Source organism: Sinohyriopsis cumingii, chromosome 7 (assembly GCF_028554795.1).
Source record: "Sinohyriopsis cumingii isolate HCF-2022 chromosome 7, ASM2855479v2, whole genome shotgun sequence".
In the NCBI taxonomy this organism is placed as follows: Eukaryota; Metazoa; Mollusca; class Bivalvia; order Unionida; family Unionidae; genus Sinohyriopsis; species Sinohyriopsis cumingii.
In genome coordinates, this window is record NC_142967.1 from 138,339,712 (window position 1) to 138,359,777 (window position 20,066).

The 20,066-nt window shown below is 35.1% G+C and overlaps 1 protein-coding gene across 4 annotated transcripts in view; it reads right to left on the bottom strand.

The window, feature by feature from the left end:
• LOC149796227 (oxysterol-binding protein-related protein 11-like) overlaps positions 1–20,066 on the bottom strand; it is a 133,993-nt gene that overhangs the window by 51,338 nt on the left and 62,589 nt on the right. For all 4 annotated transcript variants that reach the window (XR_016422508.1, XM_089966186.1, XM_089966187.1 and 1 more), the window contains 6 exons: positions 18,812–18,876; positions 16,916–17,034; positions 14,520–14,653; positions 13,684–13,769; positions 9,880–9,961; positions 1,891–2,053 (listed from right to left, as the gene is read on the bottom strand). Coding sequence is in view for 3 of the 4 variants with exons in the window: in XM_089966186.1 (XP_089822312.1) it covers positions 1,891–2,053; positions 9,880–9,961; positions 13,684–13,769; positions 14,520–14,653; positions 16,916–17,034; positions 18,812–18,876 (649 nt within the window). In the remaining variant the exon portion in view is untranslated. The remainder of the gene's footprint in view (positions 1–1,890; positions 2,054–9,879; positions 9,962–13,683; positions 13,770–14,519; positions 14,654–16,915; positions 17,035–18,811; positions 18,877–20,066) is intronic.

Consider the following 20,066-nt stretch of genomic DNA (forward strand, 5'->3'; position numbering starts at 1 on the left):
CTTTATATCCAGTTTGTGGCTTCCTTTCATGGGACCTCTGAATTTCTCCACTCCAAACCAACAGTTGTACATACAAGTTTAAACAGCCAACAATGTCACCAATAAAAAAAAATCACCAGATAGTATATTTTGCTGTCAATAAGTAAACAAATCAAAGTTTGCGACAATGGCGAAGTCGTACGCAATCCCAGAATAAACTTTTTTCACATTATTTTTTGTACTTTTAAGAAGAAAAACTACTTTTTGTGTACAAGACAAATACATATAAAATTTCAGAAGCCACACAACGATTGTCTTGATTTATTCATACGTGATCTCTTTCCCAAAATGATAATAAACTTTTTACTTTTTTCTTGTACTTTTAAGAAAGATTTTTTTTCATGGATGAGAAAAATACATGTATATGAAATCTGGGAGCCACAACACGAACATGTTATGTCCGAATTTTTTTTATAACAGCATGCTATAGTGGGGTCACACTGTACTACAGCTGGACTGAGGTAATCAAGTACTCTCATACACAACTGCTTATGCAGCTCTCATTCACTCAAGACTATTGCTGGAGTTGATCAAGTGCTCCCACTAGCACAACTACTCAGGCAGCAGCAAAAGTGAGGTGATAAAGAACTCACATTCACAGTAATACTCATGCTACAGCAAGAGTGATCAAGTACTCACATTCACACTACTACCCATGCTGCAGCTGGACTGGGGGACCAAAGTGGCCGAGTGGTCTAAAGTGCTCACTGCTATGGATCACTGCCATCTCACCTGTCTGCGTGGGTTCAAGTCTCGGGCTCGGCCAATGTGGGTATGTGAGAAAGTTTGCTGGTAGCTTCTCATGGGTCATTTGTTCTTTACAGGGTTTTCCTCCACCATTTATACTGGCTGCCATGTATAGCCTATCTTGTGTTGAAAAATGGCGTTAAACCCTATAACAATAACAACAACAACAGCAGCAGCTGGACTGAGATGATCAAGTGCTCCTATTCAAAGTACTACTAATGATGCAACTTCAGAAAGGTGATCAGTTGCTGCTCTTGTTCACATGACTCCATCTTCAGCTCAAGTGATTTGATCAGGTGTTCAGAATCACAAAACTATTTGTGCTGCAGTCAGAGTGAGGTGGTCAAATGCTCTCATTAACACAACTATTCATGCTGCAACCTGAGGGCTGTAATCAAATGCTCATTCACACAACTACTCGTGCTGCAACTTGAGGGATGTAATCAAATGCTCATTCACACAACTACTCATGCTGCAACTTGAGGGATGTAATCAAATGCTCATTCACACAACTACATAAAGCTGCAACTTGAGGGATGTAGTCAAGTGCTCATTCACACAACTACTCATGCTGCATCTTGAGGGATGTAGTCAAGTGCTCATACACACAACTACATAAAGCTGCAGAGTGAGGTAATTAAGTACTCTCAGTCACAAAAATTCACATGCTGCAGATAGAGTGAAATTGTACATGTGGCCCAGATGAGACAACCATACTTTCTTGAAAGAGATCAAGGGATACAGTGTATGCACTGGTGGCAGCAAATATGAACTTTTTCCTGCATTATGAGTTTTAGCTTTTACACTAAGGTTAATTAGCAATATTTCTGAGTTGTGAAAATCCTATCCATTCTTTGACATTTTAACTGCTGTACCCAACACTCACTAGTTTGTTTAGAGTTTTAGGTCTAAGTAATAGTTGTCCAAGCCTATATATATATATATATATATATATATATATATGGCACTAACTTCATAATTGCCAATATGTCATTTTCTCTTAGAAAAATAAACTTAAATGATTAGATGATTAGAATGGCTCCTGTGATCCAAACTCCTAAGCAGTATTATCACCAAAAATTAATTATAGCAAAACTATTTTACCTGGTGGGTGATGTGACACCTGTTCAGCACAATATATCAGTAAAATCTCCTTTTTTGATGACTGTCCCTCAGTGGTGCACCCTATTACTTCTGAAGGAATTTTCCAGGAACAGTGAAATGTTTCTCCTATGATGGGATTGTAAGGTTTCTTTGCTACAGAACCCTGAAATGAAAATGTTACCTGGTAATATTTACAATGTTCCTATGCAAAGTTTAATATCCTGGCTGTTTAAGTAGAAATCTGCAGAGGAACAGCAGCATCATTTTTGTATTTTCTCTCACTCGACCCCACCCCCAACCCAAGAGTCTCTGGTCCCTGTGCTAGATGAAGATTCTAAAATCATTATGTACATCCATATACTAGAAACTATGGCAGAACTCTATCACAGTCAATGTAGGTGGAGTTACTTGACATTATGCATGTTCTTTTCCAATATGCCATAGTCCCTATAATTTCATCAGTTGTTGGTTGGTTGGTCTTTGCTGCCACTTTCAACACATCATGGTTAGAAAATGGGAACTAAATTCCTTTCTTAAAGACAAACTGAGGCAGCCAAAATGGGCTGGTCTAGACAGACCCTGACCCTGCAACCTTTGCATTATGAGTATGATGTTCAACCAACCAAACTACCACAGCAATTTCTTCAGAAAAAAAGGACTTTTTAATGCAATTATTTTTCATGAATTAGTTTGCAAATTATCCATAGTATATTGTAAACGAAACTACAGAAAATTAAAACATAAACATGTTTATGCTAATACAAAACTATACATAAAAACCTGTTTAATTTTTTTTTAAATTACAAGGAAAATGCTTTCCCATTTAGAATTTGACAGATTAAGACAATGTCAAGTACAAAATAATTACAGCTATTGAAAACAAAAAGATCTCTGTAGGAAAAGGTAATTGTGACATATTACTAAACATGTTTTTACAATAATGCTAGATATACATATTGAAATTATTAAAAAGTACAATGACTATCAATGGTTATTATTAAATCAAAATTTTTCTGCAGATGATACCAATGATATAAAAATGAACAGGTTTAAAAACTTTTGAATTTTGTTATTTACTCAGTTCAAAATATTTTTGGAAGCCAAAAGAAAAGATGAAGCCTGAAAGTTAAAATTCTTTTTGGCAATATAGCAAACATTTATAAACAAATCATATACATTTGCTATTTTCACAAGAGAGATTCCACATTTTTTTTGTTTATTCACAAATTAATATCACAAATTAAAAGGTGTTTTCTTAAAAGAAAATGGACAGTTTTAAGCAAACTGTGCCCAGTATGCGAATTTCTGATATTAGAGAATTACTAGGGTCACAGCTCCCAATTTGTGAATTATATGAGTTCCCTCTTCTTCTGGCAAAGGACTTGTTGGCCATGGTAGGCATTTTACTATTACAGGACTCATGGTACTAATGATACAGAAGAATGTGAACCAGTCTAAAAATGGGTAAACATAAAGCAGTGTATATATATTGGTTTGGCTGGTCAAGATTGTTTGATAATGGAAGTAAGATTTTGGTATATAAAAAAATCTTTAGAGAGCTTATATTAGCTTTAACTGCCCAAAAAATGTATTGATGAAATCTCAGTCTTTTGACAGACTTGAGTTTGGAGAACTCATTTCTGAAATAAGCACCTGACCATTTGGTGCGGAAATGAAAGCACAAGTACATCCAGAAAATGCTGTGACTCATGGTTTTCTCTTCACACACACACCATCAAGGATGTGTCTATACTTACAGATATAGGTTTAATCATAAGCAGTCAGAAATTTAAAGTTATTGAATTTTTATTTTCATAGTATTTGAACAGGTTTACTATAGGAACTAAATTACTACCGGAGTCCTAAAGAGACAAACAGACCTACAGTGAATTCTCATATGCATGTACAATTAACTTTACTATAAATGCAAAATTATGGTTCTATGTGTGGATAAAAAGCAAAATGAATAACTATTGTATACCTCAGAGTGACCTTCAATGGGATATTAAACACATTTTGAGATATGGGAACTGTTACCTACAAAGGGGAGGGGTGCAGTGTGTAGAATGTATAGTTCTGGCTATGTTAGGAGGAGTGTTTTGCACACTGGTCATATATACATATATATATATATATATATATATATATATATATATATATATATATATATATATATATATATATATATATATATAAAGTTTTTACAATTTACCATTTATAGAGTAATTATGGTAAGTAATGTAATATTTCCAAGGTGTGTTTTGAAATATTATTCTTCAGATATGATCTTTATCACCAACTGTTTTGAACTTACTTATTTTATATTTTATATGGCTTGTGCCTACTTTAAGTTAGTTGTAAATTACTTGGGATCTGGGTTTTTTAAGGTAATTTCTGTTATTTAAATCTTCTTTTCTGTAGTAATAGTTGTTGTTGTAGTTTAATATAGAGTTTAACACCTTTTTTCAGCACAAGATAGACTATACATTGCGGCCAGTGGAGGAAGAGCCAGGGAAGACCCCGGAAAACCACTGACCCATAAAAAGCTACCGGCAAGCTTTTTCACATACCCACATAGTCAGAGCTAGAGACTCGAACCCAAGCAGACAGAGGTGAGATGTCAGTTATCCGTAATGGTGAGCACTTTAGACCACTAAGCCATTTGGGGACCTTTTTTCTATAGTAGTACATGGTCATCTTAACCTTTTACTCATTTATTGCATAATATGAAAAGGCTGATAATATTATTCAATCTTAAATTGAAGAGAGATAAATGGTGATACAGTAAGACCTGTTACGAGAGACCGCCCCTTCCAGCAACCAAAAGTGGTCTCTCAAGACAGGTGGTCTCTCATAACAGGTGTGTGAAAATGGACTGGTTCCCAGGGGCAATATTTGAAGAAGAAAAAATACCCATACTCACTGTACATGTATCATGCCCTTTATTCTTAAATCTTGCTAAATACTGCATGCATTCCTCTTAAATTAACTATATACATCTATCATACAACGTGAATCAAATTTTTATTTGAAGATCACATGACTATGTACATGTATCAGTATATGAGTTGTGAAATAAACTAAGATAATATTTATCCAATCCGTAAGATAACTTCACATGGCCATACATTTTAGTTTTTTCAAATGTAACAAAAACTGCAGTTAGCTATGACATATATATTTTATTCTACACAATCACTTTTCTTTATGAAATCTGTCATACTTCTTTTTTGACATTTTTTACACAGATGATTGGTCTGAACCTTTATCTCCATTTCTGAGCAAAGAAGCAAAAGTCTGGGATTGCCATGATGTAAAGCATATTCTTTATTCTCCTTTAAATGTTCTATGACTGTAGAATGTGAAATAATCTGAGGCACAATTTCATCAACAAATGACTCATTGTCACTATCACTGTCCACATTTAGAGAAGTGCCCGATTTACCTTTCTGAAGAATATCCTTCTCCAAGTCTGGTCCTGTGAAAACATTAGAAGTATCGGCATATTCTACCAATGTCATGCCATTGAGAAGAGATTCCATTGATAGTTATATGTCTTGTTAACTCTCTTTGCTCTCTGGTGTTATGGCTTCAACACTGACAGAAAAGCCCCACTTGGCAAAACACCTTTTAATGGTGTATGCTGACAGAGCATCCCACTCTGACTTAATCTATAAAATGGCATCCAGAACAATGACAGACTTAGATATTTCAGTTGGTGTTGAGCACTCATCCATTTGGGAAAGAATGTGTCGCAGCAGTTTCTTCTGCTAATTCATTTTTACAGCCTGAATTATCCTTGCATCACAGGGCTGTAGTTTAGATGTTGTATTTGGAGGTAGAGAGATCAGTTTTACATAGCTAAACTGAACATCTGGATGTGCATTGCATCTGTTTACGATAACTAAATTGTTCCAATGTTTCCTTTTCATTTTATTGTTGACAGCTACAGGCCATTTACAAAAGATGTCTGATGCCCTTCTGTTGGATCTTAAATTAAATGACCTAAAACATCTTGGCTTGCGTGATTTGCCTGTAACTAAGAGGTTCAGTTTTTCTCCAGTTACACTACATGCTAGCAATAGTCTCAACTTCTCCTCTGCTTTTTTCCCTCCCATGTGAACATCATATGTCTGCAACAGGGACCTGTCAGGTATTCCTCTGTAAAAGAGTCCTGTTTCATCAGCATTAAAAAATATCACATTAGTTATACTCTTCTGTGATGGGTGGTAGTCTCATTTCATGCAGCTAAGTCATCATAATTCAGTTCTACTGCGACAATAATGGCCTTTTCCTGAATCAGCTTTCCACTTGCTGGTATGTTTTTACTCCTTGCAACACAAAACCTTTCCCATACTCGCTCATCAAGATCCCCATACACTGTACTTTGTACACTGACATATTTCCTATGTGCTTGTGCACCAGTCTGTCAATTGTTTCTAATGGACTCCTTGTCTTTGATAGCACTCTGAACTTACGTTTTGCCGACATTTAAGCTGGCTGCTATTTTGCGAGCAGTTTTCCCTTTTTCACTGCTTTCAATTACATTAATTCTTTCTTCCAGTGTTAGAATTTTTCTCTTTTTCATCGGAAGTTCTGCCATTGTTATTAGTGTTGACATAATAATGCCTAGATGTATTTCGGTTTTGATCAGGTTTTGGGAAATGTGGAATAAATATATATTATGTACCAATGAATGAAACCAAACAACATAATTAACTCATCAAGAAACAATACATTTATTCTGAGATAAGTTTAAATCACCAGCATTATAGCTCAATAAACAAAGGTTGTGACCATCTGGACCCGAGTAAACAGATGGTGACTTGGTAAAACACTGTAACAAAAGAAATTTAAAAAAAAAAAACAAATTTGGAAATGATTCTCACTTACTAGTATTAAAGACAAAGAGCTCACTCACCCCCAGGCATTAAAGATCAACTGGAAAGACTAACGATGTACTCAACCCTACACTGAAGCCCTTTCAAAAGATTTCTCACTGGGACATTAGGACTACCAGTGTTGTGTGGGTTTTCAAAAAGATAAAGAAAAAATACAAAACTCTAAATTGACTACTTCTGTCCATCATTACTCCCTTTGATGAAAAAAAGGTTAATCTTACTGGCTATTCACATGACTTCAGCACTACAATCGTGGTTAGTGACATGTACTTTAGTCTGGTTTACAGCAATTAACAAATGACACCATATGCTGGACTTGTAAATTTCTCAAAACTGGCAGCTAGGCAAATTTATTTTTATTTTTGTTTTTTCTGTAATACCTTATTTGAACAATCCTTACTATTTATGCATTCATTGTTACAAAGGATTAAATAATGGTTAGTGGTGTTTATCTCGCTATATGTTCAACTGTAGTGTTATTTAATGTGCACTTTGTTTGCATACTACATGTATCCTAAACTCTCATGATTACAAAGGATTAAGTCAAGGTCAGTGGTGTTGATCTCGGTTTCTTGCGATGTGGTCGTTCATAGCAGTGTCGAAATGCATATTTTGCCAAAATATCATGGTTGCTGGTCACATTCTGCAGGTGGCTGCTCACAACAGACCTTTTATATAATAAAATCGATACGTGCATTACAAATGTGGTTGGTCATAGCAGAGGTTGTTCATAACAGTTTTTACTGTAGTAAAAAGGTAACTCTTGATAAGACAGATTTAATTTAATATTTTTTTCAGATTTTCTTGACCAATGTTCAAATAATTAAATTTTGCCTGAAATGCACCAATGCCATTCTTAGTGTACATGAACTTGCAATGTAATTTAATGTGCATAAATGTAATCTTTCACAAGCAATTCTCTGCACACTGTTTACCTATCTATTCAGCTATATTCATAGGTCTGTAAGTTAAATGAAGGGTGGATATAGGACTCATGGTAAAAATTATATGGAAAAATGGGAACCAGCCTAGAAATAGGTGACCAGAAAATAGATTATATATGGGTTTGGCTGGCCAGGATTGGTTGATAACAAAAGTAAGATTTTAGTAAAAAGAATCTTTTCAGAGCTTATCCAGTTGTAACTTAACCACAGCTGCCAACCTTCCAGGCTCACAATTAGTGAAAATAGGGATAAAAATTAGTGAATTTGGACATGAATTACAATGTCATTACTACACTATATCAAGATCGCAATATAAAACTAAAACACTACATATATAAACTTCACTTGTTCTTGTGGTTATTTATCAAGACAGGATACTGTGGAAGACTTGAACTTCCTCCATTGCTTGATCGTAAATTTGTTTTCAAAACTGTTCAGGTTTCTTGCCTGCTGGTTGATCTTGGTGACTAAAATTGCTGACAAATTTTCTGCACTTAAGTAGGCCCTAAAGTCTTATTTTTCCTCATGAGAGAAAGTACTCATTGACTGTCACTGTTGCTGTGAGGAAGGCACAGGAGCTACAGGAATATTTGAAAACGATCTTCGAGTCCGGGAACATTTGTCGGAATAAATGTTTAGCATGGTCTCCAGCTGATAAAAGTAGATTGTGTTCAACAAGAAAACTCACAAATAATGCTTCAGCGTTGGTAACTTGTAGGTCTTCCATCGATGGCTTAAAATATTCCAGAGCTGAAATCTGTGAATTCTTAATTTTCCCAACCTCTACATGTTTTTTGCAACCGATGTGCTTCCTTACATCATCTCTGCCACCATGCCCAATACTAAAATTTGTGGCACACTGTGCAAAAAGCATGATGTATATCAATGTACAATGGCTGAATGGACTGCCAATTTTTGGTATATTCCAAATTAAACTTGGACGGTTTCAGCAACTGCCAATATCGCAACAAGCTCTTAATGGGAAATAGGTTATTTTATTAAAGATTTAAAATAATTGAGAATTGGAGAATTCATTAATTTTTTACTTGTGGTTTGAATCCGTAAATCGCTGAAAAAGTCATGAAATTCATAAATCGTGAGGGTTGGCAGCTATGCTTAACCCTCTCCTCCAAACAGACATTGTTTTATTGATGAAATTTCAGTTGTTTTACAGACCCAAGTTGGAAAACTTTTTATTAAAATTAGAATCTGTCTATGGAGCAAAATTGAAAGCACGTTTAACACATTTAGATACAGAAAATGCTATATCTCATATAGTTTTCTCTACACACATGCTGTCATCAAGTATGCATCTATACTGATAAATATAGCTTTGATCATAAGCACTCGGAAATTTAAATTTATTGAAGTTTTAATATCTTGGTATTTGCATAGGTTTACTATGGGAACTGAACGAGTACCGTGAGTCCTACTCTATACAAATGAATGAGTGCTTTTATGAGCTTAAACTGATTATAAATAAATAGTTTTTAGCAAATTCAAATATGTATTTAAAAATATAATCATGTAGTGTTCTTTTTAACCATAACTATTATCAGACAAAAATGAATAAAGATTTCATATGTTTTTACTGTGCGTTATCCAATACCTCTGGTGGGAAGGTAACTCCTTCATTCTCTGGTAAACAATCCATTTTTAAGCTTAGAAAAAGTCAATTCTGGTTTCAGGTTTGCACAGGTATATTAAAATGTTCATGTTTAATTTTGTTCAAAGTAAAAACAGCATCTAAACTAGAAATGTGCTTATGGAAAACAAATGACAGTCACAGAGTGTCTGGAAAAAAAGACTTAATTGTATAACTTAACTTCATGGATGGACAGATGGACTACAGCATTTGGTTTGCCTTGGTGTTTTACAGAATAGCAATACAAGTAGGTCATATAGTGTCAAGGAAATTGTGATAATGTGCCTTGGCAATGGAAATAACACAGCATTTAACAATGACCCAATGTTGGGATTTGAACTCACTAATTCTTAGTTCTGAGTCCAGTATGAATCCTAAGTCCAGCATGGCAAGTACAATGGACAACAGTAAAACAAGATGCCGCTACTACGTACAGAGTTGGGCATTTAAATGGTACTTTGTATTTTCTGGTAAAGAAGAAGATCATGTCTATGCTTACCTGTCTGCCAGCATGAAATGAGGTAAGGTACCATTCTAAAACAGCTAACATTCTTGCCTCTGGATCATCAAAGTCTGCTATCCTATGTAATAGAAATTATATAGCATTGTCAACTTTACATTTGACTTTACTGCCATATCTTAGAAAATATGAAAGACATGTTTTGGACTTGGATAAATATGCACAATTAAGATGAAGAAAATTTTAAACATAAACCATACTTAAGTGTTACTGGATAAACTGCAAAGGTGTTCATGTTTTATTATTGTCGTATTACTATTATTAAAATATCCTAAAACTTCATAAACAGACAATTTATCATATTAATAAACATTTGTTTTGTTTGGCTTATTTTAGAGAATAGTGTACTTTTGAAGTAAAAAATATCAGCTGACTAAGGGAAACTTGTATACATGTATCTGAAAATTATTTATTTATATGATAAGAATGAGAAAGATTTTTAATTCCAAATTTTCATTTCAGTTGTGACCATGAATATGTTTTGTCTTAAATTATACATCATTTTACAAACAGATTTTTACAAATAATTTGGAATATTTATATTTCTTCATTAAGACATTCAGGGGGCCTCGAGTGGCTGAGTGGTCTAAAGCACTCTCCATTATGGATCACTGCCATCTCACCTCCGTCTGCATGGGTTCAAGTCTAGGATTTAGCCAATGTGGATATGTGAGAAAGCTTGCCAGTAGCTTCTCGTGGGTCGGTGGTTCTTCCTGGGGTTTTCCCAGGTTCTTCTTCCACCATTAATACTGGCCACCATGCATAACCTATCGTGTGCTGAAAAATGGCATTAAACTCCACAACAACAACAAAAACAGAAGACATTCAGTTTTTTATTCACTCCTCACATGCTAATACACAGACACACACATAGAACACACACAGAACATGCATTACATGTACTAGGCAACTTTGTCAAAGTTGACTTTAGAGGACAAAATGTTGTAGAAATTGGATGGTTTATTAATGGGTAGAAATTGGACGGTTTGTTAATGAGTCTTAATTTCAGGGTTGGCTCAATTAAAATGTATAGGGTATCCTATTCCATTTAAAATTTGGCAAATTCAGAATATTCAACATAATGAAAACACATTTTTCACAACTTCATCATGATCACCACATCTGTTGAAAAGCAACTACTTATGTTATATCCCATTCTAAAAGTAATAACAAGGTGAAGCCAATTCTCATCTATAACATAAATTCCATCATAATACAAAAGTGTACCAAGTTTCATGAAGATATCTCAAACACTTTGGATGATACCAACGTAAATGTGTATGGGAGAAGAGCTGGATAAACACATTTATAAAAAAAAAATGTTAATAACTTATAAAATAACATTCAGATATTGTCCATATTTTTACAAGACACATGATCTAATTACGATACAAGCACATACCAAGTTTCATGAATATACTTGAAAGAGTTATAAAGACAATTAAGTATATGTACAATTTTTAAATATGGGGAGATAACTCTAAAAATATTCAACTGACAATGCTGAATCTTAATGGTTCACATAAAACTTGTCATGATACAAATGCCTGCCAAGGTTCATGATGATATCTCTAACAGTTCTGAAGGTATCAACTGAATATTGTCATGGACAGACAGATGATCACAGCTTGCAATAAATATGGAGACACCTATGATTTCTTTTTTATACAACATAATTTCTAATAATGATACGAAAGCTTATCAAAATTCATCAACATGTCTCTAATGGTTCAGGTTCCGCTTCAGTGGCCTAGTGGTTAGAGCACCTGCATTGGATGTGGGTTCCAACCAGGGCTGTGTCATACTAAAAACTTATTAAAATCGCTAGGCACTCAGCATTAAGACGTTAGTGTTAGGACTGGTTGGCCTAGTGTCAGGATAATGTGACTGGGTGGGACATCATCCTACATGTCTGCGGAATGATGCCCCAATGCTAGACATCACTATAAACTGCCACAGTGCAGATATAGTAGCGATATGACTGAAAAATTGTTAAAGCTACTCCAAAACCCATGGGATTTTTCTTTACCTGTGATTAAGAACTTGATCTTTAACCTATTGACCAGTAAATCAAAAGGCTTCTTCCTTACCCCAAGCAAAAGCTATCTACAAAGTTACTCTAGAAAATAAGTTATCCTCCTTGAGCCACTGTGACCCTGAAATTGACCTTTGAGCCACAGTGACCCTGAAATTGACCTTTGAGCCACTGTGATCCTGAAATTGACCTTTGAGCCACTGTGATCCTGAAATTGACCTTTTGGTCAATAGGCATCCTTCCATCCATACCTTAAGAGTCAGCTTGGCACAAAATTGTTGTGTTCCAAAACTAAAGTTACCATATAAAAAGCATTCTTCCTTACCCCACAGGCCATCCACAAAAATTGGTTGAGGTATGCGATGTAGAATTATTGTTATTGTGCAGAAACTATTTTTTCTTCACAGTGGCATATATATTTTACCATTTTACCCCAGATAGATATTCTTTGTTACTCCAAATGCAAGCCATCCACAAAGTTTTGTCCTCGCCTGTGAGGCAGAACTGATGTGACGTAGAACTATGTTATTATCAAAAATAGTAATCCTCTTTCAGCCAGTGACCTAGGCCAATGACATTCTGACACCTCAATACAGTTGGTTTTTCATTACCAGATGTGTATGCCATCCAAAGTCTTTTCTAGCTTTTCAAATGTGTCTTCTCTTCAGCCTCAATGACCCAATCATTGACCTCTTGACCCCGCAAAAATAGGATTTTTCTTCACCCAATGTGCAACCCATTCACAACGTCTGTGATGTAGAACTAACTGAAGTGTGCAAAGACTATTTTTCTTCTTTCAGGCACAATGACGTTGACTTTTTGACTTTGGACAGCCAGCCTCTGCCAGCTACTCTGGTGTGTCCATGGGAAAGTTAATTTGCTCGGATTTCCTCTGCATGATATAGCTAAAGTGTCATTAACTCCAACAAAATTTAAAAACCAAAACCTTCTGATCCGCAAAATATGCTTCTTTCTTTACCCCAAGTGCAGGTCAACCAAAGTTTGGTACTGGTCTTTGGTGCAGAACTAATATTATTCTATGTAAACTATTTTCATTCTTTCAGTCACAGTGACCTTGATCACTGACCTCTAACCTCAAATCTGACAGACTTTTTCTTCACCCAATGTGCAAGTAATCCAAAAAGTATGGTCCAGATCTGTGATGTAAAACCAATGTTATTTTGCATTAACAACATTTATACTTTCCAGTCTCAGTGACCAAAACTTTTGACCTACTGACCCTGAAATTGACTGGCTTCTTCCTTACCTCAAGAGCAAACCATTGATAAGGTTTGGTTAAGGAATGTGATGTTGAATTTCTGTTATTAGGCAGAAACCATTTCTTCTTCCTTTAATCACAGTGACACTGACCTTTAACCTTTACCGTGAAAATGATATATTTTTTCCTTATCATATCTGCAAACCATCTGAAAACTCTGGCAAACAGTTGATCAAGAAGAACTCATGCTATTATTGTTTGGAAACAAAACTGATTATCAGAAATTGAAAGGATCATAACGTAATACTGTTATGAATTAGACAAAGGGAGATAATTCTTCAAATATGGGTAAATACGCTTAATGGTGACGCGGTTTATGACTTTGTTGGTGTACATATATTATTATAAGCTTTTGCTTTATAAGTCACCCAAATAGATTTTTAAGCACAAAGTACAGTATTAAGTCAAACACAGTATTAATGAGCTTCAACGCAGATGACAGTAAATAAAAATCAAATAATTTCATTACCGTAAGAATAGATCTGGATGTGCCATACAGTCAGCAAACATTTCTAGCAGTGATCTCTTTTCCAAAATGAATGTTGGTAATACTACCTGAAATGAAAAATTAAAAAGTATGCTTACTGATAATAAAGCAATATCTAATATACAACATCGGAGATAATCTACTTCTTACAGTACCCAATTAAAAAAACATGTAAGCTGATCATACTGATGGTTTTGTCAAACATGCAATAACTGATACAGTTTAAACCAATTGAAAATAATCAATTACATTTCTGCATGGTAATCAGTAACAGGTAAATAACAGCATCCATGACAATCTCTTGTTTGTTGTTGTTGTTGTTGTTCTTGGGTTTAACGCCATTTTTCAGCACAAGATAGGCTATACATGGTGGCCAGTATAACTGGTGGAGGAAGAACCCTGGAAAATCCAGGTAAGAACCACCGACCCATGAGAAGCTACTGGCAGGCTTACCCACGTACCCACGCTAGCCGAGCATTGGACTCGAACCCATGCAGAAAGAGGTGAGATGGCAGTGGTCTGGAACGGTGAGCGCTTTAGACCACTCGGGGTCCCCTCTTATTTGTTAGTGCATATAAATTTAATTGGACTTTACAAATTTTTTTAGTTTACAGATTTTTAAACAAATCATATTTTCCCACTTGCAGACTGATTCAAAGGCATGGACTTTCAACTCTTCAAACTGTATTATGTTATCTTTGATGTATGCCATGGGGGCATAAGAACAACAAAAAAAGCAGACTTGAATATAAACATATCAATGGAAAGGTATAGAGGATGAGATAGAAGAAAAGAAATATCCAGAAAGGTAAAATCACCTTGGTCAGGTCCATCCCTAGTTTGAGTTGTGAGAGTAAGTGCAGTATAATACTTTTGTGTTCCTCCACAGCCTCCAGATCTGTGTCTTTATATTCCACCTCATCTTCTACCTCCTCATCATGATTGATTGGACCTGCATTATCAGAATTCGTAATATCAATGATTTATCCTCGCACCTGCAAACATGTTATAACAATGACAGTGAAACCCACAACATTGACATTTCACCTTATGACCCTTGAATAACTTGGGTCTTGAGACTCTTCAAACTTTTCTCTCATTAATCCCATGTACATACTATGATGGTCTATTAGTCAATAGTGATTTTTAATATATACCATACATACTCAATTATAAGTCAAATCCAACTACCAACTATACAGACTTCAATCTGCCATCAAATAACGCACAAACAGATCTTGGTCTCTGCAATTTGTTGGAAGTATTCTGTAGAATTAACAACATAGACCATGAACTGCCAGCATATGATGCATTAACAGATCTCAATGTTTCTGTTTGCAAATGTACCCAAGTTATATGCAAAGTATATACAGTAACAACTGAGAATGTATGTGTGTGATTTTTATTTTTAATGTAGCTTTAACAATTTTCCAGTCATTCTGCTACAATGTCTGCAGGGTGGCAATTTACAGTGATGTCTAGCACTGGGTCATCATGCCACAGACATGTAGCATCATGTCCCACCCAATCACATTATCCTGACACCAGGTCAACCAGTCCAAACATTAACCTCTTATTGCTGAGTGCCAAGTGAGGAAGCTGCTAGTACCATTTTTATAAGTCTTTGGTATGACTCAGAAAGGGGTTTGAACCCATGACCAAACACATCCAAGGCAGGCACTCTAACCACTTAGGCCACCGGAGCAGTCATAACAACTGAGAAATTGATGCTTTATGACGATCTTCTGTATGATTTTTTTCCCACATTTTTTGCACAAGTGCGGAAAATAGTTGACCTCAGGTATAATGATGATTACAATCACAAGACACAATATACTATATTTATCTGATGATAATCCCACACATTACTGTTAAAAATGTTGACAAATATTTCAACCGATTTGTAAGGCTGGTTCACTGGTACTATCGTGGAAGCAATACTGTACTCATGTACTGATTTATATTTAAATGGGACCTCTTATGAACTGGACCTATATACACAGGCTGTCTTTGTAAGCATATGGTTACTGTATAAGATTCAAGTTTATAACGTCAGGATTCTATTAATAGGAGTATTTATAGCATTTCTACCATGTGTTTTTGTAACTTACCATATTTATCTCTTGCAAGATGTATGCTTCACAATAAATACAACCCCTCCATTTAAAACAAAATGGTAAATAACTACTAATCACTTTTTCTATTATAAAACCACTCCTACTTTTATAAAGTTTTAATTGGCTGCCCCTGCCCCTCCTCCCCCATCCCTTATGTACTGTATTTCTACCACCTGAAACAGATTTGTATCAAAGTCAACAACTTAGCCAACAAAAATGTGAAAACTATAGGGTATGTAGTAATCAAATTAAAAAATTTAACTCAGAAAAATGTGGGAACAATCGATATGAAGTAATCAAAGTCAATAACAATCTACCCCAGAAAAATGTGGAAACTATATATACGAGGTAATCAGAGTAAACAATATACCCCAGAAAAATGTGGGAATTATAGATATAAAGTAATCAAAACCAGCAATTTACCTCATAAAAATGTGGGAATTATAAATATCAAAATAATCAAAGAATTATTCATAGCCAATGAAAAATAAGTTGCTCTTATTAATGTGCTGAGATCTGAAATTTTCACATTTTGAAGGTCTGATACATCAAAGTGCATCAAGAAAGCAGCTAACAACCATGTCTGCAAATTCATGCATTAAAAAAACGTTAAACTGAAAGTAGTCTTTTTCTATGACAAACATTTCTATTTATCTACCAGACACAGATCTACAAATACTATCAATATACATGGATAAATAACTTTGATCATGCAACCAAATGCTACATCTTTCTAAGAGCTTACAATGTATACCTTCTGTTAATTTACATGTTAATGTTTTCCACAACTTACATGTCAGAAGATGATGTGCAACACACTAATGAATGCTTCTAAATTGTACACCCAAGTTAGACACTATGCATAGACATTTGCGGCATTTCTATTTTATGGCATTTCTAATTTAAAGCATTTCTCCCATGACAAGATAAAGTTTTAGAAATTATAAAAACAATGAGTGGGCCTATTTTCAGACAAAAATATCATCAACAGTACTTTCCAAAAAAATTTTATAGAAAAAAGTGGGGTGGTGGTGTGTATTATTTAGCATGGGCTTATCATCGAATAAATACAGTATTACTTTTCAATCTTGACTCACCATCATGTTTTGGTTCAGGTATCACATGGGGTAGAGAACTAGCTGATGTAAAACTTCCTGAAGGGGATGGAATGCTATCAGCATTGCTAATTGATCGATTTATTCTAAGATGTGGTAGCCTAAGAAAAGAAAGAAAAAAAATGAAAATAATAAAAACATTTACTTGCAAACAACACCAAACAATGAAGACCAAGGCAGAAATATGACAATTTCTGAACCAACCAAAACAAGAATTACAACAAATGAAAATCAACGTAGGAATACTGATGACTTGGACATGAGCAGTGATAATTTCAATAAAATCTGGTGGGATAACACAACTCCAGTGACAGTGCTATTTATGGCCCTTTTACACTCAAGAAGAGAATGCACTAAATAAAAAAATCTTTTATTATTCAAAATTTAATTTTTGTTAGATATTATATTAAAATCAAAACCAGTTATTTCAGGAATTATTGTGATTTCCTTTGACAAATTTTTAAAGACGGCTTAAAGCTACAGATTTGTCAGGGTACTTTGTGTTTAAGAGTATTCCATGTAGACACTAGTATGACTTGCTTGACATGGGAGACAATTGATCAATGGAACTCGAAATCCTGGGATTTGGCTAAGGTACATCGAGTTGAAGTAAACTTACTGTGCGGAAACCATTAGGCTTGCTTTGATCATGATCTGTGACTTTCAGACACCTGAATACATTTTTTATTTTATTAAAGCCATCAACTAAGTTTGGCCAAGGAACTAACTCTCGTTATTCTGGAAAACCCATTTTTCTTCCAGCCACAATGACTCCTGACCTTGAACATTTGACCCCAAAATCAGCAGGCCTATTCCGCCTTAAGTATAAGCTCTCCACAAGTTCATGGTCATTGTACATGGTTGAAAACTAAAGTTACTGTGCAAAGAACATTTCTTCTTTCAGTCAGTGACCTTGACCTTCACCTTGTTCATCCACAAACTTTGGTGAAAGCACAAGACTGATAACTGAAATTTTTGTGCCGAAACTATTTTCTTTATTCAGTCACACTGACCAGGATGTTTTGACCACCAAACTGCATCCAAACAAGTTTTTTTATTTTAGTTAATGTCCTTGACCTATTGACCCCCAAAACAACTAATAAACTTCTTCCATACTCCAAGTGCAAACTATCCACAAAGTTTGGTACAGCTCTTTGATGAAGAACTAATGTAAGGACACCATTTTTCTTCTTATAGTCTCTGTAACATTGACTTTTGTACCTCAAAAATCAATTGACTTTGTCCTTTCCCCAAGTGTAAACCATCCTCAGTCTGTTACAGGTCTGTGATGTTGACCTTTTGAACCCTAAACAGAGAGGCTTCTTCCTTACTCCAAGTGAAAGCCATCCATAATATTTCAGCAAATGTAGATGGTTGAGAACTGAGTCAATGTGTAAATGAAATTTGGTAACAATCACTGATGGATAAAAACATAACAATGTCCTCTGCCTTATGACAGGTGTATAAAAACATATGTACAATTTGACATACAAGTCAGTTACTTTCACAAGGAAGGGCCGGTCCAGGACTTTAATGAGTTTTATGCATAATAATGGCATTTTTCAACCAATTATGATATGTAAACAGCTACAAATCATTTCCTTTATGTAATATACATTTCTTTCCATTAGAAAAGGAAATGCTTTTTTCACAATAGAACATCAATGATCAAATATAATACCAGTCTTTAATTTTTTGATATAGGTACCAACATGGTTTGTACATGAATCTAAACAATAACATCTACCTACATCCTAATTTCTAGTATCATGCATATAGTCAGTCATCACTCTGAAATTTGTTGACAGAGTTATCAGTTATACAACCAATGAGTGTGTTACTTATCTGTACATATAGCTGATATAACAATAAACTTACACAATATCTTGTGTTGTTTCTACAGATCCAAGACTGTGACTGCGATGCTTGTAACTATATGATTCCTGCATATAAGAAAAGCAAGGCTCACCCATATAATCACACACATAACAACATAATAATGATGTTGACATTTTATAAAAACAAAACATTAATCAGTAAGTGGAAATCAATGGGTACAGTGTAATATACCTTTAATCCATGAAGTCAATGTTTAATACAATTTTCAGAAAATAATTATCAGAACAAATATCAGCAATTTTGAAACTAGAATGTAATGGTTTCCACCAAAAATATTTTACCTCCCACCCCCACACCCTGCTGACAACAACGCCTCCCACCCCAAACGCCCCCTTCCCCGACTGCATTTAGAATTGGAAAACTTTGCTGTCATCTACTTATTCTCCACAAACATTATAATAAATATATTTACTCTTTATCAATTGGTAAGATTAACAAGGACAATAGCAATGGATTGATGGACATGATCTACTACAATACACCCACAAAAGTGCACGTGTAAAGAATAGTTTGGCATCAATTTCCTTTCTAATATGCTTATTTTTTTACCCAAAATAATGTACAAGTTACCATTTATGGATTATTTAATTACTGTCTTTCATACTTTCATTTCAAACAGAACTAACTGCTCATATGGCTGCTGTCCACCTGTTGTAGTTGTTGTTGTTGTAGGGTTTAACACCATTTTTCAGCCAACGATAAACTATACATGGCAGCCAGTATTAATGGTGGAGGAAGAACCCGGGAAAACCCCAGAAAGAACCACCGACCCACGAGAAGCTACTGGCAAGCTTTCTCACATACCCACATTGGCCAAATCTGAGACTCAAACCCACGCAGACAGAGGTGAAAGCAAATTTTTTAGTAAATAATGTTTCTCCGAGAATACTTACCCGATCACATTAACGTTAGGGATATAAGCCTGCTACCTCTCGAATCCAGCCCTACTAAAAGACGAAAATTCATCTTTTCTGTCTATCGCATATAGACCAAAGGGCAATAACTCTTGCCTCCTACCTTCCCTAGCCACCGCCAGGTGTCGCTAGTTTTTTTAAGCTGAGCGATATATATTATATGAGGAAGCTCGCATAGCGAGGTGGTTGGGAGGGTTTTTAAGTAATGTGATCGGGTAAGTATTCTCAGAGAAACATAATTTACTAAAAAATTTGCTTTCTCCTTCAAATACGTTCCCCGATCACATTAACGTTAGGAGAATAGGTAATAGGAGGAGGGA